Source organism: Myotis myotis, unplaced genomic scaffold (assembly GCF_014108235.1).
Source record: "Myotis myotis isolate mMyoMyo1 unplaced genomic scaffold, mMyoMyo1.p scaffold_m19_p_29, whole genome shotgun sequence".
Lineage (NCBI taxonomy): Eukaryota > Metazoa > Chordata > Mammalia > Chiroptera > Vespertilionidae > Myotis > Myotis myotis.
The window spans coordinates 711,670-732,368 of record NW_023416334.1 but is presented as its reverse complement, the minus strand read 5'-3'; the positions used below and the strand labels follow the sequence as shown (position 1 = coordinate 732,368).

The following is a 20,699-nucleotide window of genomic DNA, read 5'->3' as shown; positions in this document are numbered from 1 at the left end:
CTCTCTGAGGCGCCCTCCCCGGCCCGCGGCCACGCCCCCACCGCCCCGCGGCCACGCCCCCACCGCCCCGCGGCCACGCCCCCAGCCGGCCCGCGGCCGCGCCCCTCCCGCCCCGCCCCCACCTGCCCCTTCCCCCCCAAGACGGGCTCACCGGCAACTTAATAAAAACCAGTGGCTTAAAACCCAGTTTTTCCGAGAAATTACAGTGCTTTTTATAACGTCGCGATGTTCTGTTTCCTTTCGTCCTCGATGTGGACCGGGAGCCCTAGAACGGCTATATCTTCCATCAAAGCTCTTGAAAATGTGTTCGTTTCTTAAAAAAATTTAAGTATTTTCCCCTCTTGGAATGGTTTCCTCCAATAGGCCCACCGGTACGGATTGAACCATTTCATACTTCTTGGTGGGGGGGCGAGGAACAGGGGGCGGGGGAGCAAGGTGGCAGGGCTTCAGGTTCCCGGCCAGATTCGGAGTTGCCGGACGCGCGCCCCTCCGCGGCCTGGCGGGTGGTGCGGCCCGTGCGCCCCTCCGCGGCCCGGGGAGGTGGTGCGGCCCGTGCGCCCCTCCGCGGCCCGGGGCGGTGGTGCGACCCGTGCGCCCCTCCGCGGCCCGGGCGGGTGGTGCGGCCCGTGCGCCCCTCCGCGGCCCGGGCGGGTGGTGCGGCCCCGGCCGAGTCAGGCGCCCGAGACGCTCCGCTGAGGGCGCTGGGCGGCCGCGGGAGAGGGCGAGCTGTCAGGTGCTCAGCGGCTGAGTGCGGCCCGGGCGGTGCTCCCCGCCGGCTGAGTCCGGCTCGCGGCGGTGACCGTGCGGACTGAGGCCCGAGCGTGGGTGGGGCCCTCGGCGGAGGCGTGAAGTGCGCCCGGCGCGGGACAGCCGGGAGGGGACGAGCGGACCGCAGGTGCGTGGGGCGGGGGTTCGTGGTCGGGGCCGAGGGCCGCGAGGAGGGCGGGGCGGGGTGTGGTCGGTGACCCGAGGCCCGGGGGCGCGCAGCCCGAGCCAGCGCCCCCTTCCTGGTGCGGCCGGAGGATCGATCGCCGCCGACACGGCAAGCGGCCTCGGGGAGTGAGCGAGGCAGCGGGGTACCGTCCGCTGGGTCACGTTGGCGCCGGTAGTCGTTTGGGGGTTGGTGGTTCGTGGGCGGGGACGGAGGAGGCGGGGGTCGCTGCTCCACGGGGAGGCCGCCCGCCCGCCGGGGTCGGGGAGCGGGTGACTCCTCCCGCGGCCTCAGGTGGCAGGAGGCCCAGCCTCGACTCCTCCCGGCGGGCGGGCGGCGGGCACCCTCCTCCCCGCGGCCTGGCCGGGCCGTGTCCCTCGTGGCTGAGGCCGTCGCTGGTCAGCAGCCCCGGAGGTCGCGGGCCAGGAGTCGCCTCCCGGTCGGGCCGACGCCAGGGCGCAGGAGGGACGCCGCGCCCCGCTGCCCGCAGGTCCGGGCGGCACCGCGGGAGCAGCCCCGCGGGCCTGGAGGGGATCCGGGCTCCGCGCTGTCCCCCTGCGCGGGGCTCGGGTGGCGCCCCGGGGGCGGTTCCGGCTGCGGCTGAGGCCACGTGACGCCGCGCGCGCTAGTGTGTGTGTGTGTGTGTGTGTGTGTGTGTGTGTGTGTGTGTGCGCGCGCGTGTGTGTGCGCGTCCGTCCCCGTGTCCCCGTGTGTGTCCGTGTCCGTCCGTCCGTCCGTCCGCGCTCCCGCCCTCCTGTCCTGTGGAGACCACAGCGGGTGGAGCGGACCAGCTCAGGGCAGCCCCGGGCGTGGGGCGTGGGGCGTGGGGCGTGGGCGTGGGCGTGGCTGCTCGGCCCGGGGGGCGGGCAGAGGGACCCGCCGGGATCGGGAGCTGCTGGGAAGGAGGCGTTGGTGTGCTCGGCCCCCTGCAGAGCGAGGAGGGCCGGCCCTGGACCGCCCTGAACTCGCCGCCGAGTGCGGGCCACGGGGGGTGGTGACGTCAGAGGGGCCCCGAGGCCCTCAGGGAGGCCGGTGCCCGGCGACTCCCGGTGTGTGTGACGTGGGGAGCCCTGCTCCAGGGCCGCGGCCCCCTAACCCCCGGCGGGGAGGGGAGAGGGCTGGCTTTCCGTCTCCCGGGATGTGCGGCGACACCTGTGTGTGCGCGGGTCCGGGAGGTGCCGCTGCGACCGGACCGGCGGCTGGGACCCCGGACCCTCGTTGGTGCTCTGGTCGCGGTTGGCTGCGACCTGCCGGCTGGAACCGGTCACGCTGCTGAGCCCCCTGCTCTCAGGATGAGCTCTGAGTGTGGCCGCACCGTCCTCGCTGACCGTGTGGAGGTGGCCTGCGCGCTCCGTCCACGTCGGACGGGGCCTGTGCCTCCCGCGCTGCGGGACGGGCCTTGGCCACGGGCTGCCTCTGTGCCAACCCCCCCTCCCCCCCCCCACACACAGCGCCTCCCCCCTGGACCCTCCGGAGGGCGTGGCCTCCTCGGGGTTTCTATTCCATCAGTGGTTGCTCACCCCCTCTTCCACACCGGATTTTTTAAAAAACCAAGCATTTTTTCATGTTGATATTATTGCAGAGTCCCCCTGCCCCGCTTTGCCCACCTCCATGCTCCCACCCCCCTCCTGGACTTGGCCCCATTCCTGTCTGTGTCCATAGGTGGGGATGTGTTCCTTATCCAGTCACTCCCCACCCGGGCACCGTCCAGTCTGCTCCATGGGACCGTGCTCTGCTGCCATTTTGTTCCTCGGTTTATTTTATTAGTGAGATCACAGAGTATCTGCCTTTCTCCACCGGCTGATTTCACCTGCAGAATACTCTCAGGTCCTTCCATGTTATTACAAACAGTAAGACTTCTTTTTCACAGCCAAGTCGTATTCCATGTGTAAATGTACCACTGCTTTTTATTCTGTGCACCAGGCCTCTAGTTGTATATTGTGCTGCTATGAACACAGGGGTGCACACATTCTTTCTGATGGTGTTTCTGGTTTCTTAGGATATATTCCCAGAAGGGGGGTCACTGGGTCAAAAGGCAGTTCCATTTTGAATGTTTTGAGGAAACTCCATACTGTTCTCCACAGTGGCTGCACAGCCTCTGTTCCCACCCGCAGTGCACGTGGGTTCCCTCTTCTCCGAATCCCGCCAGCACTTGTTTGTTGGTTTATTAATAGTATCCATTCTGACAGCTGTGAGGTGATACCTCTTTGTAGTTTTCAAAAATACATATTTCTATTGATTTCAGAGAGGAAGGGAGAGCGAGAGAGATTGAAACATCAGTGATGAGAGAGTATCATTGATTGGCTATTCCCCTGCACGCCCCACACTGGGGATGGAGCCCATAACCCCGCCGCCGTGTGCCCTGCCTGGGAATTGAACCGTGACCTCCTGATTCATAGGCCAACGCTCAATCGCTGAGCCACCCCAGCTGGACACCTCTTTATGGTTGTAATTTACATCTCTCCAATGATTAGTGACGTTGAGCATTTTTTTATGTCTATTGGCCATCTGTATGTCCTCTTTAGAGAAATGTCTATTCAGGTCCTTTACCCAATTTTTCTTTTTAAATCCTCACCCGAGGATACTTTTCCATTGATTTCTAGAGAGTGGAAGGGAGGGAGGAGGGAGAGAAAAAGAGAGAAAAACATCGTCTGAGAGACACATTGATTGGCTGCCTCCCACGTGCACCATTACTGGGGCTGGGGAAACTGCAACCTAGGTATGTGCCTTTGATCAGGAATTGAACCCTCGACCCTTCTCTGCAGGCCAGTGCTCTAACCATTGAGCAACTGACCAGAGCTTTTCCCTAGTGTTGAGTTGTGTAAGTTCTTTATATATTTTGGAAATTAACCCCTTATCAGATGTATCATTGCCAAATATGTTCTCCCACACAGTGGGTTCTCTTTTCATTTTGCTGATGGTTTCTTTTGCTCTGCAGAAGCTTTTTAATTTGATGTAGTTCCATTTGTTTATCTTTTCCTGGGTTTCCCTTGCCCTCGGAGACATATCTGCAAAAATATTGCTGTGAGAGATGTCTGACCTTCTTTGTTTCTTTTATGGCCTTTGTTTTTGAAGTCTATTTTGTCAGATAGAAGTATTGCTACCCCAGCTTTTTTTCGTTTCTATTTGCATGGTACATTTTTTTCCATCCCTTCACTTTTAGCCTGTGTGTATCTTTTGTTCTGTGGTGGAACACTTGTAGACAGCATATGTATGGGTCGTGTTTCTTATCTATTTGGCTACCCTGTGTCTTTTGATTGGAGCATTTAATCCATTTACATTTAAGGTTATTTATTATTGATAGATATTTATTGCTATTTTCCCAATGCCCATGTTCCTCTCTCAATTTCTTCGTAAAGTAGTTCCTTTAGCATTTTTTGCAATGCTGGTTTGGTGGTAATGAACTCTTTTAGTCTTCTTTTGTCTGGGAAGCTTTTTATTTCACATTCTATTTTAAATGATAGCCTTGCTGGATAGAGCAATTTTGGATTCAGGTCCTTGCTTTTCATCATTCTGAATACTTTCATGCCAATCCCTTCTGGCCAGAAGTGTTTCTGCTGAGAAATCAGCTGAGTCAAATAGGAACTCTCTTGTAGGTAACTGACTCTCTCTTGTTGCCTTCAAGATTCTCTCTTTGTGTTTAATTTTGGCTATTTATTTATTTATTTATTTAATTGCCATTTTATGATGTGTTTTGGCGTGGATCTCTTTGGGTTTAATCTTGTATGGGACTCTCTGTGCCTCCTGAATTTGTGTGACTTTTTTCTTCACTGGGCTCAGGAAGTTTTCTGTCATTATTTTTTCAAACACATTCTCGATCTCTTGCTTGCTTTCTTCTCCTTCTGGTATCCCTATGATACAGATGTTGTAAATTTCATGGTGTCCCCACAATGAATTTTTAAACCATTGTTTCCTTTGACTTCACTGTAGTCAGTCATGTGGATGCTATTTAAATTCAGTTTATTTGATTCCCATGACACTAGGCTCTTGGTGTTCCCCATGGTTGTGTTGTTGAGCCTTTCCTGCTGGTGGATGCCCTCAATGATCCTCCACATTCTGTGGTGACAACGGTCATCTCGCTGTGGGCAGCTTCTAAGTCACTTTATCCTAAATTATTAATGTGTCGGGAACTTTGTGGACACGACCAGGCCTCTCCACGTGGGAATGCTCGTGCAGGGAGGGGAGAGAGCGGGGAGGTGGGAGGGGAGAAGCGGCGGCTTTTCTGGGTGGGCGGATGAGGGGTGCCGTTCCTGGCAGGGGACACGCACGCAGAGGCTGACTGGTGAGGAGGGAGTCAGGCCAAGGCTGTGAGGAGTGCTTGGGACCTTTCTCTTCAGCCGCTCTGATACTGTAGTCCAGGCTCGTAACTCGAGGCTTCCCACTGAGCATCCTCCGTCTCCTCTCCCGCTGCCCACTCCCTGGAAACACAGGGCCCTGGCTCCCACACCTGCCAGCACCCTGTGTCCGTGTCTGAGCCCAGGCCTGATGCGCTGTCGGACCAGCTGACTCTCCCTCCCAGTGTCTGCTGCCCCCACCCACTGAGCCCAGCCCCTGCCTCCGGGACGAGGACTGTGGACGTGGTGGCAGCTGCGGGGTTGATGGCCAGAGCAGAGCCACAGCAGGGGCTGCTCGGAGGCACATCAGGGGCACCTCAGGAGGGGTGTTGAGGACGCTGCCCCCCATGGGGCGCCCTCCCAGGAGACTCCCCCCCCCCCCTGCTGTGCATGTTCACACGCTGAGGCTTTGCTTGCCTGTAGGTTCGTGTCCCAGGCAGGCCCTGTCATGGCCAGGCTGTGGACATGCCCTTGCCTACACGTGCGTGAGGACAGAGGCTGCCCACCTTCTTTGGCTTGTAGTGGGGGTGGGAGAGAGGGTTTAGAACAGCCGTGGGCAAACTACAGCCCGCGGGCCGGATCCGGCCCATTTGAAATGAATAAAACTATTGAAAAAAAAGACCGTACCCTTTTATGTAATGATGTTTACTTTGAATTTATATTAGTTCACACAAACACTCCATCCATGCTTTTGTCCCGGCCCTCCGGTCCAGTTTAAGAACCCATTGTGGTCCTCGAGTCAAAAAGTTTGCCCACCCCTGGTTTAGAACCTGGCAGTGTCCACCCCTCAGTCTCATTCAGGAACCTAGATGTTTCCTCAATTGTTCTGAGCGAGGCTTCCTGGCAGAACTTGCCGGGACGGTGGGAATGGTCCGTGGTCTGCACTGTGAGCCGCAGCCGCTGGGGGACACCTGAAAGGTGGCTGGTGAGGGAGATGGAGGCACGTGCGTCCAGTGTGTTCACTCTCAGTGCCGGCTCACGGCTGCTGTCTTTCAGCCCCACCCCCCGCGTCACACACGTGCTGTCAGCCGCCGTCACTGTCCCTCCTCTGTGCCTTTGCGCCTGTATTCTCCTTTCCAAACCGCCTCTGCCTGCCAGCCCAGTGGACACGCTCCTACTTTACAGCCTTGCCTGGTTCTTCTGACTAGCGGACACTGTCTGCACTCACATCCCGCTCCCCTCCCTTAAGATGAACAAGCTGCCCAAGCCCAGCCCTCCGCTGTGTGCTGGGCCCACCCTCCGCGGCCTCCCCCCGGCCTCTGCTCCTCACGATTCCCACGGTGCTCACTTGGTCTCCAGGTGACACTGGAGTTCACCTCACTGCCTGCCATTATCTGTCACCGTGTCCAGCTCTCCCTCCTTTCACATCGAGGCTCTGGGAGGGCTCTGGGCCCCATTGAGGTGCCCCTGGCCCCACCAGACTGACCCCCTGCTCAGCTCTAGCCCATGCTCCCTCTGCCGTCACCATCTCCCCTGGGAGGCTTCGCAGACACGACTCAGAGTTCATGTTTATCATGTTTCTCAGCAGAACCCAGCAAAAGCTCTGATCTCTGCCAGAGAAGTTCGGGGTCTTGCCATGGCATGAAAGGTCCCTAATATCTTCTTCCTCCTGGTTTTCTGCCCTTGTTCCCTCAGCTTTGCCAACACTCAGGCCCCAGCCGTGCCCGCCTCAGCCCCTAGCTCCCTGCCCGCTGTTCCTTCAGGGCTTGCTGAGGAGCCCTTGTCGAGACCACATCCCTCTCTGGTGCGGCTCGGCCAGGACCCCTGTGCAGGCCCTCCGAGTGCATCGTGCAGGGGAGGCAGCTGCTCACACACCCCTCCTCCCCCGAGGCTGAGCTCCCTCGGCACTGCCCTCTGTGCTGTGGCCTGAGGCCCGCTCAGCACTCTGACTGAAGGGCTGTCTATGTGGTCGCCGAAGTATCTTTTCCCTCCTGTTGGCTGTAACTCCTCGTGGGCAGGGATTGTCTTGTTCTCCCTGCACCAAGGACAGTGCTGGCACAGGATAGGTGCTCAGCTGGTGCTGCCTGCTGGGTGGCCACCTCTGCCGGATGGGAAGCCCCTGGCAATACCTGCCCAGTCCCAGGCTCCAGAGTTGCTGGCGGGTCTGTGGTGTGAGCCCACAGGCAGCTGATGGCCTTCCCTCCTCCCCAACACAGGCCGTGCTGTCTCCAGGGCACCATGAACGCCATCGTCGCCCTCTGCCACTTCTGTGAGCTCCACGGCCCCCGCACTCTCTTTTGCACGGAGGTTCTGCATGCCCCTCTTCCGAAGGGGGCTGGGGACAGCCCTGGCCAGGGGGAGCAGGCCGAGGAGGAGGAGGGTGGCATCCAGATGAGCAGTGGCATCTGCACGCACAGCCCAGCGGAAGGGGCCAGCACGGAGTCCAGCAGCCCAGGACCCAAGAAGTCGGACATGTGTGAGGCAAGTGTCGGGGGCTGGGCTGTTTCTCTCCCTCCAGGACGCGCGCTTGTGCTGGAGGCCTCCTGGGGGCAGCAGGGGCCGTGGTGCAGTGGATGGGCCTCCCAGGAATGTGGTCTCCAGTGGTGTGTGCAGACCATTCTCCATGGAGGGAGTTGGCTGCTTTTATGTCCTTCTAGCTCTTTCCCTTCATCCTAGCCTCAGCCTTTCAACCCTCCCTGTCCCAGCAGACTGTCGCCACCACCATCCCATTTGCCGTTCAGCCTCCCCACCACACGCTCTGTTCACACTCGTGTCCACATTGGCCCATCCCAGGCTCCGATTCTCTCTGGCTGGTGTTCTCGGCGCTTCCTCCTCGCGGGGTCTTGGGGCTCCTGTGTGCTGCTTTGTGAGGTCTGGGAAGCGGAGTTTAAGTTCCCTCACCAGGTCACTTCTTCACGTGAGGGACCTGGGTTGGGCCCTGCCATCAGAGGCAGTGTTGGATTCTGGCTCATACTGATGCTGATACCTGTGGCCTCTTCCTGAGATTCCTGCCAAGTGGCTGTGTCAACACCAAGGACAGATGCCAGCACAGCGCACTATGCGCCACTCGCAGCTGTGAGCCTCAGTTGTCCCTTCTGTATGATGGGCAGTCTCACTAATTTTCTCATAAGGCTGGTCTTTGGATTAAAGAGATAATGTGTGTGGAGCTTTTTGTTGTTGTTAATCCTCACCCAAGGATATTTTTCCCATTGATTTTTAGAGAGAGTGGGAGGGATGGGGGAGAGAAACATCGAAGTGAGAGAGACACATCGATTGGTTGCCTCTACCACATGCCCTGACTGGGGCTGGGGATTGAACCTGCAACCCAGGTACATGCCCTTGACCAGGAATCAAACCGGTGACCCTTTGGTGCGTGGGCTGACTCTCTAACCACTGAGAACACGGGCCAGGGCCGTAGAGCTTTCTTAACACCTGCTACGTAAGTGCTCAGTATATTGGATCTGTTACTCGTACCCTGTGAAACCTTTGTGGTCTTTGCATCCTGGGTGTCCTCGTCAGGAAACAGCGAAATCCTCAGGGAAGTATAACTGGCATGCAGTTAGGACTGTATGGAGTCTCCACTTCAGCTCTGCACAGGGCAAGAAAGCATGGTACCTGCTTCCCGACTAACTGGTTTTCTTTTCCTTCTCGTGGGCAGGGCTGCCGGTCACTTGCTGTGGGGCATCCCGGGTACCTGAGCCACGATAAAGAGACTTCAATTAAATATGTCAGCCATCAGCACCCCAGCCACCCCCAGCTCTTCAGCATTGTCCGCCAGGCCTGCGTGCGCAGCCTGAGCTGTGAGGTGGGCACTGCGGGGTGGGAGGGGTGGCTGTTTTGGGGGATCTCATGTACCCCAGGATTCCCTGAACAGGCCCAGGGGCTATGGGAAGGAAGACAGGAGTCAGTCCTATAGAGAAGCCACAGGCAGACCCTGAGCCAGGCGGCGGGGGGGGGGGGGGGGGGGGGGGGGGGGAGGAGGCGGCTACGGGGGCCCCTTCTCCACAATCCAAAACACACTGTGCTGGGCTAGTGGCTGCTAACTTATCACTTGAAGCACCAAACTTTGGTCATTTGTTCATTCTTAACGGACGCATTTCTAAGGTATGGGACATTTCTCGGGCATGTAGTTTACCCCTCAGTCATCACGTGCTCTCAGATCCTCCCGAAGGGGGAGACCATTGTTTGTAAACTATGTGGCTGCTGCTGCTGAGTTTTAGTCTTAGCTTTTAGGTTTTTATCTCTCAGGAAGAATTCATAATCCAGTAACTGAGACTTCCCGTCACTATGCCCACTTGGTCAGACCCCTGAGCCCCCACTCTCAGGGCTCACTTACTATTCCCTGTGCCCACCTTAGGCTCTTTCCCGCCTCTTGCTATTCTGCTCCTAACCTGCTAGCTGGCAGGCGATCATGCCCGAAGGGGTTGTGTGTACAGGGAGCATGGCTGTCATGGGCCCCAAGTCCTCCTACAAATGCAGCACGTTTTGTCACATGGGCTCTGCAGTGGCTGTCTCACTTGCCGCTCTCCAGTGTGTTCAGAGTGATGTTGGCAGATAGGAGTCTGGGGTAGGTTTATTTGTGTAGGAGTTACTTAGGGCTCAAGGTAGAAAATGTAATGAGCCTACTTGGCTGGCCCTTGCACTCCATGATAACAATCAGCTGGGTCCCAGGAGGAGATGGGAGCAGTTTTCCTCCCAGTCCCTCCTCTTTCCTTCCCCATGATTAACGTGGCTGATGAGTACAGAAAGGGAATCTGAGCAGGAGGCTGACTCTGTCCTGGAAGCAAGGCGAGGACTGTCTTTGGCGCAGGTCTGCCCTGGCCGCGAAGGCCCTATCTTCTTCGGGGACGAGCAGCATGGGTTTGTGTTCAGCCACACCTTCTTCATCAAAGACAGCCTGGCCCGCGGCTTCCAGCGCTGGTACAGCATCATCACCATCATGATGGACCGCATCTACCTCATCAACTCCTGGCCCTTCCTGCTCGGGAAGATCCGCGGGATCATCGATGAGCTCCAGGGCAAGGCGCTCAAGGTGGCCCCGATGGGGGAGCGGGCGGTGGGGTGTGCACGGTGGTCCTGCCGTGGCTGCTCTGTCTGCCAGTGAATTGTCATTTCCTGGCCTCAGGGTCGGAGTTGTGGCCGGAGGCCCGGCAGTCGGCCAGTCAGTCTGGTTGCTTTTCTGGTCTCTGATGTCCTGGTCTGGCTCAGCTCTGGCTTCTTGGCTGCAGTCAGACCTGGCTTCATCTGATGTCTTTGTCCTCTGGCCTCCATTGCAAAGGCCTGGTCACTAACCAGGCTGCAGACCTGCCACCCCCAGCTGGCCTTGCACCTCAGGGCTGGCCAGGTGATGCCTGGCAAGTTTTTCTCTGGCTCAGGTTGCTTGTCCATTGCAGGGACTGGGGGGATCTGCTTGTTGTACGGTCCCGACAGCCATGCTGCTTGTTTGCCTGCTGGAGGGAAGTGAGGGTGCTGGTCGCATGTCCTCCCACATGCTCTGTGTGATGAGCCTCCATGTGCCTGGACTGGGAGGACTGGACAGATGTGGAGCATGACAGTCGTGGCCGTGAGCACGCCTGCTGCCTCAGTGTCTCTCCAGTGCCCCAGAAGGCCTTCGTAGGAGAGGCAGGGGTGTCCCGACAGCCGGGGAGCAGACCCTTCTGTTGGAATCACGAGACTGGCGCTCTGTGCTCTGCGTGGGGTGGGGACAGGCTTCAGGGCAGCATCGGGATGCTGGCTGGGAGCCCAGGCCGCTTGGCTGCTGTGCTCGGGTACAGGGCTCCCTCCTCTGCGTTGCAGGTGTTTGAGGCAGAGCAGTTCGGGTGCCCACAGCGCGCCCAGAGGATGAACACAGCCTTCACCCCGTTCCTGCACCAGAGGAACGGCAACGCCGCCCGGTCGCTCACCTCCTTGACCAGCGATGACAACCTCTGGGCGTGCCTGCACACCTCCTTCGCGTGGTAAGGAGGCCGCAGGCCTTTCAGCTGCTCTGGAGAGAGCAGGGGAGGCTTCGGGGAGAGCAGTGTTGGTGCCTCCCTGGTATGCAGTGTACTGAGCACTGACCTGGACCCGGTTCTCCCTGAGACGCGTCCTGTAGAGCTCCCTTCCCAGTGATGTTTCTGAATGCTAGTCCCAGCGTGCACACTCCCTCCCAGAAGCACGCCTATGCCTTTCCCTTCCCTCTTCTTCCCCACAGGCGCCCTTCCTAGACTCTAAGGGCCCCCAGGAGACTTGCAGCCATGGGCCAGTGGGCAGTGGCTGCTCGCAGCGCGTTTCAGGCTGACGGCTGGCCCTGTCCTCAGGCCCCCTTTTCTCGGACTTCTTACTGAGCCCAAGCAGCCCAGCTGAGGCTCATATCCCCAGCGAGTCCCTCTCCTGTTGCTTCTATCCTAGGCCCTTTGTTTTGCTGTCCCCAGCCTTAATAAACGTCCTCTAAAAAAAAACTAGGCCCGGCCACTGTGGCTCCGTGGTTGAGCGTCTGCCTATGAACCAGGAGGTCATGGTTCAATTCCCAGTCAGGACACACACCACTGATCCCCAGTGGGGGGTGTGCAGGAAACAGCCAGTCAGTAATTCTCTCTCCTCATTGATGCTTCTATCCCTCCCTTTTTCTTTTCTCTGAAATCAGTAGAAATACATTTTTTAAAAAAAGATAGTCGCATTCCAAGACAAGGGATCTTCTCCCTTCTTTGTAGCCAGTGATGAGCATTTACCTCCCACACCTTCCGTGGGTCAGGAGTGGAGAGAGGCTCAGCTGGCCAGTCCGGCTCAGGTTCTAAGGAGGTTTCCGCCATCCGGTTTGGCTCCCTCACGGGGCTGGCACGGGGGTGCTGGCTGTGGGCAGGAGGTCTCAGCCCCTCGCAGTGCGGACAGACGAGCTGACTTCCCTCAGAGTGAGCGACCAAGAAGAGCAGGGGGTGGGATACGCAAGGTCCTGACCGGCCGCAGCCCACACGGCTGTGTCCCGCTGTTGGTTAGGAATGTGCTGTGTCCCCGAGGCCAGCCTCGGTGGAGGAGAGGGTTAGTCTTCCGCTTTGGAAGGGAGGAGCGTCTGTGGATTTGTGATGTATTTGAAATGACGACTGTTTGTCCTCTGGCCATCGATTGTTTCAGTCCCTCCATTGCAAGATCCTCCGAAGACCCCCCCACATTCTCACTCCTGTGCGGTCAGTGCGAAGTCTAGGGCTCATTGTCTAAGGTCTTGGTGGGCGAGGAGCTCAGAGGGGGGCCCTCGGGTGCAGCTGCCAAGACCTGCGAATCCCACCTCCCACATCCATCGCCCCTGGCTCTTAAAGGTCACTTCTACGTGGGATGTTTCTAAGCGGCTCAGAGTAGAATTAACAGCACCGTGCACGCGGCATCCCTGTCGTCCAGCTTTGGCAGCTGTCAGCATCTGCTTTTTCATGTGCCCCTCACATTTTCCTAGAGTTTTTTACAGCAGATGTCAGTTGTATCATTTCAGCTGCAAAACCATGATCATATCCGACAAAATGGACTAATTTCTTAGTACCATCCAGCCCAGTCCACATTCACTTTCCCTCACAAGTGACTTTTGAATTGGGTCACACGCAGTGTGTGGATTGCTGTAAATCTCTTATCTGGAATAGTGTCTCCTGCCCTGCTTTTCCTGTGCCTTTTGTTGGGGGAGCTGGGCCATTGGTTTCTTTTGCGCCGTTTTCTATAAACTGGGGGTTAGAGCGAGAGGCTTGAGGGGCTTCGGGTTCAGCTTTCTCCTGACGAGAGACATGAGGGCTCTGTTCTCAGGCTCCTGAAGGCGTGCGGCAGCCGGCTGACGGAGAAGCTCCTGGAGGGCGCGCCCACCGAGGACACCTTGGTCCAGATGGAGAAGCTCGCGGGTAAGCGGGAGCGCCCTCTGCCCACGTGGCCTTGGGGCCATCCCAGCCAGCGGCCTCCTCCAGGCCGGCAGAGAGCTGACCGGGGGCCCTGGGGTAAGCCCACGAGGAGCCTCTCAGAGAGGCTTGCCCTTTAGCCCACGCGCTCCTGTCTTGATTTCCTGTCTCATCCTCCTGGACAGTCCAGAAGCGCCTGTGACCCAGGCAGCCGGGAAAAGCCCCTGTCGGGCTGTGTAAGGATTGGCCGATGGGAAGCTTTCTTGTCCCTGTTTTATCGTTAACCAAGTGCTTAGCCTCTCCAGATTCTCGTACTCTGCTCGCTAGCAGCACAGAGCTGTGCAGCCGCCGGGCCAGGGTTCCCATCAAGGGCGGCGGTTCCCGCTTCACTGTCTGGGCCGCCCTCTCAGGTGTGGGGTCAGCTCTTCGTGTCTGGGCGCAGGGCCCATGCGCTCAGGAACTCCCCAGGAACCCCTGGTCCCGCCCGGCTGTGCTTTCCTCCAGAGGGCCTTCGCTTGATGATTGAGGTCTACAGTCTCAGCGGCGTGGTGGGTAGATCCGACTGTGGTGTGTGTGTGTGTAGCTTGTTGCTAGCCATGCTGGTGTGCTGCAATGGCAGATAATTGACCTTAAAACACTGGAGATGTCGCAAGGCCCCTCCTGCAGTCAGGTGACTTCCACACGGTTGCACGCAAACCCTCTCCTGAGTAGGGAAAAGCAAATAGTTTCCGCGAGAGCAGAAGGTACTCAGAAGAGAGAAAACTTTGCAGTCGTGGCCAGGCTGGCCCTAGAGTGTCCATTATTGTAGTGATTGTAAGTTTCCAGGCTAGTGAAGGTGGTGAGAGTTCCTTGCACAGAGAGCCCCGTGCATCCGGACAACCTTCCAGGCTTCTGTCCCATCCTGGTCTGTGTTCTGGTCACAGGAGGCTCAGAGCACAGGCTCTGGGGGCGGCTGACCCATCTGCAGGGCCTGCCTTCTGCTCTGTTCCATGTGCTGGGCACAGCCCTCCCCGAGGGCCTCACCAGGTGAGGATTGTATGAAGACTAATTGAAATAAGACATTTCTTTATCTTTAAAATGAGGAGGATGGTATTGAGGGTGAAAGGGTGAGGAGGTGAGGAAGCCCCTGGAGTAGTCCTGGCCGTGGAGGAGCTCAGGCAGCCAGGCTCTGTCCTCCGTGCCGTTTGCGTGACCTTTCCCCTGTGGGAACCGCGCAGTTCTGCAGGTGCCTGGCAACGCAGTGAGGCTCTGGGCCCTCCCAGCCCACCGCAAGGCTCGTAGGGTAAGAGTAGTATAGCCCTGCCGGTGCGCTCAGTGGATAGAGCTTCGGCCTGTGCATGGAGGGTCATGGGTTTGATTCCCCATCAAGAGCACATACCTGGGTTGCAGGTTCCATCCCCAGCCCTGGTCGGTGTGTGTGGGAGGCAACCAATCAATGTGTCTCTGACATCGATGTGCCTCTCTCCTCCTCCCCCCTCCGTTCTGCTCTCTAAAAATCAATGGGAAAAATGTCCTCGGGTGAAAATTAACAACAGTAAAGAGTAGTGGAGATGGCTGGCCCCAATCAGCAATCCACGGCCTCTAGTAGCTTAACCATGAGGGGCCTTGGGCTGAAGTGGTCACACAAGGAGACCATCGCAGCCAGGAAGTGGGGGAGTCCAGGGGGCGGCAGGCTTCATAGCTGTCTTTGTTGTCCGTCCTGCAGATTTAGAAGAGGAATCAGAAAGCTGGGACAACTCGGAGGCTGAAGAGGAAAAAGCCTCTGTCTTGCCAGAGGGTGCGGAGGGGCGGGAGCTGACCAAATGTCCCACAGGTTCCTCCTCGCTCTCAGACTGTGAGAGCTGGCAGCCCCGAAAGCTGTCCGTCTTTCAGTCCCTTCGGCACATGAGACAGGTAGGCAGCAGAGGGCCAGAGCCGCGTCCCCACCCCCTCGTCCCCTCCAGCACACTTGGTCCTTGGGGCTCATGGTGTTCAAGACCCGCAGAGACGGGTGGTGAGGAGTGACCACCAACCTCCTTGGTGGCTGCGGGTCCATGCCCGTCAGGGCACATGCAGGAATCCACCAGTGAAACAGCGTATTTCTCTCTCTACAAAAGCAGTAACTAAAACAAACAGCATATCCTTGAGAAGATTAAAAACGGGGGGCAGGGGCTGGTCTGGATGAGAGCAGTGTGGGCAGGGCGGGGAGCAGCGTGGCGGGGACAGGCCTGGTGGGAGGAGCGCTGGCTGGAGCAGGCTGGCTCTGGATGCTGGGTTTGCCACATCGGCGGCGTCTGGATGTGGAGTGAGGGCTGTGGAGACCCCTGCTCTTCCTGGGCCTGCAGTGCCCTGATACCTGCCACTTGCTTTCAAGTGGTTCAGCAAAGTAAAGTGTGTAGCCAGAGAAGGTGAATGTTGCTAATACTTTTTCTGCTTCAAGGCTTTGAAAATGAAAATGAGAAAAAGATTTTATAAAATGTGCAAGAGTTTTAGGATCTGATTTTAGGTACAAATCTGGGGACTACTGTCTGCCTTCTGACCTGGGCAAGCCAGTCAGCCTCCCCAAGAAGCTAAGTGGCGGCTTCTCTGACCTGCCTTCCTTGACTGTACAGAAAAGGTTCTAGATGGACACACAAGTAGCATCCGTTGGACAGAATGCACATTCAGGGCAGAGAGCACTGAGCTCTGTTTTTCAGGTCCTGGGTGCCTCGTCTTTTCGCATGTTGGCCTGGCACGTTCTCATGGGGAACCAGGTGATCTGGAAAAGCAGGGACACAGACCTTGTCCTGTCAGCGTTTGAAGTTCTCCGGGTAAGGGTGTCTTCTGTCCTTCCTTGTTCTATAGCAGGACAGTATTTGTTGGGTGTGATTGTTAGGGTGCACTGATGCTCCTTCCTGAGATCCGTGTTTCCCTCCACTATTAAAAATGACAGTTATTTATGGCTTTTATTTCTAGTGGAAGGAGCCTGTGCTTCCTGATAGATTGAGAACTAATGACACTCTCTCCCGTCCTCATCCCCTGAGTCACTTGCAGAAGCCATGGGGTGGTCACAGCTGCTGTGGCAGCAGCCCTGGGTCGTCGCACTGCCTCTGCGCAACAGTCCGATGGGGGTGGTGCAGGGGCAGCACGCTGTCCCATCCCAGAGGTGCGATGGGTGCCACGGCCCGGGTTTGGCGCTCATGTGTTTAAGTCACTAGAAAGTGTGAATGCCTGCCGTCTGCTGCGTAGGCCTGCGAGGCACAAAGTGAACATGACAATCTCTCAGAAAGCATGGGATCTCTTTGTTGGGTGCGGGAAGAGCCCGCTGTCTGAGCAATACAAGAATTATATAGGAAGTAGCACCATAAAGCAGGAGGCAGCACGAGTTACACCTGACCAATGGCCAGGGGACACCCAGGGGGCTGAGTGACCAGGGACGCCTCCTGGGAGGAGGGAGACTTCGGATGGCGCTGCGGAGGGTCCTGGAAGGTGGGTGATGGAGACAGGCAGGGCCAGGGTGTTCCATCTGCTGTGGGTTCTGAGAGTCTCTCTCTCCTCTCCAGACCATGCTGCCCGTGGGCTGTGTGCGTGTCATCCCTTACAGCAGCCAGTACGAGGAGGCCTACCGCTGCAACTTCCTGGGGCTCAGCCCCCACGTGCAGATCCCCACCCACGTGCTCTCCTCAGGTGCGTGCTCTCCTCACCTGAGGCCCAGCGCCCAGGGCTTAGACGTGGGCCGGGCCTTCGCTGTGCATTCGAGAATGTTGCCTGCCGGCCTTGGGAGCAGGAGGTACCCCCATTGCAGGACCAGCTTTCCCAGTGCCATTGGGCCTTTGTTTTCTGCCTTTAAAATGGATGAGGTTTGGACTGGACAGCTTCATAGTCAGGGTGGCTTACAGAGCATGGTTCTCAGTCGGGGGCAGGCCGCACTCTGGGAGTGGGAACAGCCAGTGGCTGTCAAAGGACTGTAGTTGCATCTGGGCAGGTGAGTCAGGGATGCCGCTGAGCTGGAGGCTTGCTGGGCTGCGACAGCCGCCTTCATGGTCCATGTGTCTGGTGGGCTCCTTTGCTCTCTCATGTTCTGTCACACTTCCTTGTTCCCTCCAAGTGTTTCTTCCTTTTACATGTCTTTTTTAAAACAAGAGCTTATTTGAGCCAAAACTGAGGACATGCTGGGGAGCATGATCTCAGATGCTCCCCTTTTATTTGCATCTTCTGCATCCATTGCTCAGCCGGCTCCGCCCTCCACGCCCGCAACCTTACTACCAAGAAGCTAATCAGCACCCCTCACTTTTGGTTCAGGAAGCTCAGGAGCCAGCCTGGGTGCCATCGCAGCTGCCAAGGCGGCCGGGGCTTCCAACACCAACGAGGGGCAGCCCTACGCTTGGGTGGTGGGCGGGGAAGTGGCAGAGCGGCTGGCCTCCGCAGCCCTGAGCAGCCTCCATTCAGCACCGAGGCTGGGCCTCTGTCCTGGGTCCGATTCAGAACGCAGGCTCAGGTTTCAGGATGGGCTTAAAGTCTTACCACTTCTAGTGGCTTCAGGCGAGTCACTTGGCTTCTGAGTCCGTTTCCCTGTCTACAGAATGGGGGAATTGTGGCACCTCTCTCTAGCGGTCATAGGGCTGTTTAGTAGTATGGAAATTGAGATATATAATTAGTATTATTATAAAATAATATGGTGTTAGTCTAACAAAGTTAAACCTTAACTGTGTACAAATAAACCACAGAAAGTTTTAAATGCCCAAGTGTTCATCTCCGGAGACGGGTTATCCCTGGGTGATCAGGTGATTTGAGCAGCAGGCAGAGGTGGGCTTGCTGCCGAGTGGAGGACGCTCCGGGAGCAGTGCGTTTGTATTGCTGCAGAATTTGCTGTCGTAGTGGAGGTCCACACAGCCGCTCCCTCCAGCCTCCCCCCGGCTGGGTGTGAGGACGACCAGTCTCTGAGCAAGTACGAGTTCGTGGTGACCAGTGGGAGTGCTGTGGCTGCAGACCGAGGTGGGTGCTTCTGGGCGGCGCCTGCACCACGAGATTGGGAGAGGGAGTGCGCCTCCCCTCCTGGGCTGACCCTCCTCCCCCGCCTGCTGTGCCCCTCCCTGTTCCCAGTGGGCCCGACCATTCTGAATAAGATGGAAGCTGCTCTAACCAACCAGAATCTATCTGTGGATGTGGTTGACCAGTGCCTCATCTGCCTCAAAGAAGAATGGATGAAGTAAGTACTGGCCACTGCACTCCTGGGGCGTTCATTGCTGATGAGAGGGCTGGATTGCCGGCAGCAGTGTGTCTGCTAAGGAGAACCAGAAGCTGTTTTCAGAGAAGGAGGTGAGGCTGTGGCTACCGGAGAGCAGTTAAGAGCGAGTTCAATCACCAGCTCCTCTACGAATATATTGGCTGGGTGACACCATGCAAATGACCTGGTGCCCCAAGCTGCAGGCTGCTCCTCTATGAGACAGGGGTGACACCTGCCTCCAAGGGAAGCATTTATTTTTGCTGTTTAATTAACTTTAAAAATCTGAAAGTCAGATAAATAGGTATTTCTGTTTTACTGAAGCAGGTTACTTTATTTCCTCCTGCCTTCTTAGTAATTTTTTGTCAAATTTAATTAGTAAAACATTATCCTGATTTCAAATAATACAGCAAAGCTTAGGATCAACCAAATTCTTTCATGAATTTAAGGGGAAAAATTTTTTCTCCTTTTTTTCCATTTTGATACACCAACCATACTACCCAAGGCTGTCACTGATGGGCAAACTAGAGACCCTAAGGTTGCAGGTGGTCTGCGGCCCTGCTGTGCTGTCCCTTCTGAGGGTTTGAATTCCAGCTCTGCTTGCAGACCAGAGCTCAGTGATTGTGCTGTGGCATCTGAGTGTTTTGTTTTGTTTTCTGCAGCAAAGTGAAGGTCCTTTTCAAATTCACCAAGGTGGACAGTCGGCCCAAAGAGGACACACAGAAGCTCCTGAGTATCCTCGGAGCATCTGAGGAGGACAATGTCAAACTGCTCAAGTTCTGGATGACAGGCCTGAGCAAAACCTACAAGTCCCACCTCATGTCCACGGTCCGGAGCCCCCCGGCCACAGAGCCTCGTAATTGACCCACCATGGAAGTCAGTGTGGGATGCCTTCTGGGAAGTGGTGATGGCCATCTTTGCCATTGCACTCAGAGATTGGGTGTCTGGTGGCCGTCATAGGCTGTCCGATCCTGCACTGCTGGCACAGAGCTGTGTCCTAGCAGGGCATGCAAACTGTTGGGGCTGAACTATGCCTGTGTGTGGGATTTGGGTGTGGTGAGTTCTTGGGATCATCCCACCAGCTGTTTCCATTGCTCCAGCCTGAAGAGGACCGTGGGAGACTTGTGACAAGGACAGGCCCCTGCACCAGTGCACCCCTGTGAGAGAAGACGAAGGAAACTGTGTCTCCTGTTGCTCATGGACTTAGATCTCAACTTTTATAGGGAAGACACGTTAGGCCAGTCCTGACCTGGGTATTTTAGCCACAATATCATAACTTTCTCTTGAGGTTAACATTCAAAACTTTCTGTTTTGAAATGCAGCAAGAGTTCTCCAGGTATTAAATGCACACATGTAGTATCGCTACAGTTGTGGATTTTCAAGACAGGGGCTGATCCTTAGTCATTTTTAGTAACCTGGTTTTGAGTTAGGGCTCTGGGACAGGCTTTTAGAGTAAAGAGGAGATATTCCTCATCGGTGGGTCGTTGGGAACTCATGTTCTGAAGTCATGTGACTACCAAGTCTTCTGGCCATGCTGTCCTGGTATTGCTTTGAAATTACCCTGTAGTTTGAGGTCAAGCCCCTGATCTTTGTTACACAAAGACGACACTTTGCCGAAATGTTCCTGGAGCCGTTTGACTTGCCCAGCTCGCTGTGTACTCTTCCACGTCACTTTGTTTTTATTGCTTCTTTACACACTCACATTTGGCTACAGTTAATCTTCAGAGCATGGTGACTTAAGGTAAGATCATCTCATCCTCTCTGCATTTTTATAAGGGTTCATGGTTTGGAGGGATTTTCCAGCAGTTTTGCTGATTTGTTTAGTTTTTGTTTGTTTATATTTAACATGAAGACTAAGTATATGACTAGGTATCTGTATTATGTAAGAACATTGAAACAATAAATATGTATTTTTATAACATATTGACCACATGGTTGCATAACTAAAGTTTTCTTGGGATCAATCACAGAAAATATGGTTAAAATAACACCAGTAATGATATAATTATTTTGGAACTTGAGTCTGTTAAAGGCTTACAACTTCCAGGGAAAGACTAGTAAACTGGTTAATTTTGGTCAATTTCAGCTCTTGGCACAGTAGCAGCTACCCCTCCCCTACCCTCAGCTGCCTGGCAGGCAGTGTTCAGCAGCTTGCACACAGCATGGGAGCTAGGATGGTAAAAGAGACCCTGTCCTAACTATTAGGGATCTGTGCTCCCATCACTGATTGCTACTTCTGATCACAAAGGTGCAGGCAAAGAGATTGGCAGCCGTTGTTGTTGCACCTCTCTCCTTGTTGCAAGCCCCTCCTCTAGCTGAAGTGACTAGTGGGAGACTTAATGGGCTGTGCCCTCCTCCACCCACTTCAGTTTTTGCTTTTCTCCTTTCAGGAGCCAGATATGAAAGACTATGACATTCAAACATAACCACGCATATGGGGGAAATTAGAAGGTGGCTGCATACCC

The 20,699-nt window shown here is 56.1% G+C and overlaps 1 protein-coding gene across 6 annotated transcripts; it reads left to right on the top strand.

The window, feature by feature from the left end:
- Positions 1 to 756: 756 nt before the first annotated feature.
- On the top strand, positions 757 to 20,161 carry FLCN (folliculin). 6 transcript variants are annotated; one of them, XR_004965614.1, is made up of 12 exons: positions 757 to 895; positions 7,422 to 7,686; positions 8,864 to 9,010; positions 10,016 to 10,237; positions 11,002 to 11,162; positions 12,967 to 13,058; positions 14,758 to 14,945; positions 15,728 to 15,841; positions 16,574 to 16,697; positions 17,874 to 18,005; positions 18,114 to 18,329; positions 18,897 to 19,034. XR_004965614.1 is itself a non-coding variant. In XM_036296267.1 (12 exons), the coding sequence occupies exons 2-12, from the start codon at positions 7,444 to 7,446 to the stop codon at positions 19,096 to 19,098; spliced, it is 1,731 nt and encodes a 576-aa protein (XP_036152160.1). In that variant the 5' UTR covers positions 757 to 895; positions 7,422 to 7,443. The 6 variants fall into 6 exon arrangements, 5 of the variants coding, with proteins under 5 accessions (XP_036152160.1, XP_036152161.1, XP_036152162.1 ...); XM_036296267.1 differs by having other exon boundaries at positions 18,114 to 18,219; positions 18,897 to 19,098; XM_036296268.1 differs by lacking the exon at positions 15,728 to 15,841 and having other exon boundaries at positions 18,114 to 18,219; positions 18,897 to 20,161.
- Positions 20,162 to 20,699: the final 538 nt, after the last annotated feature.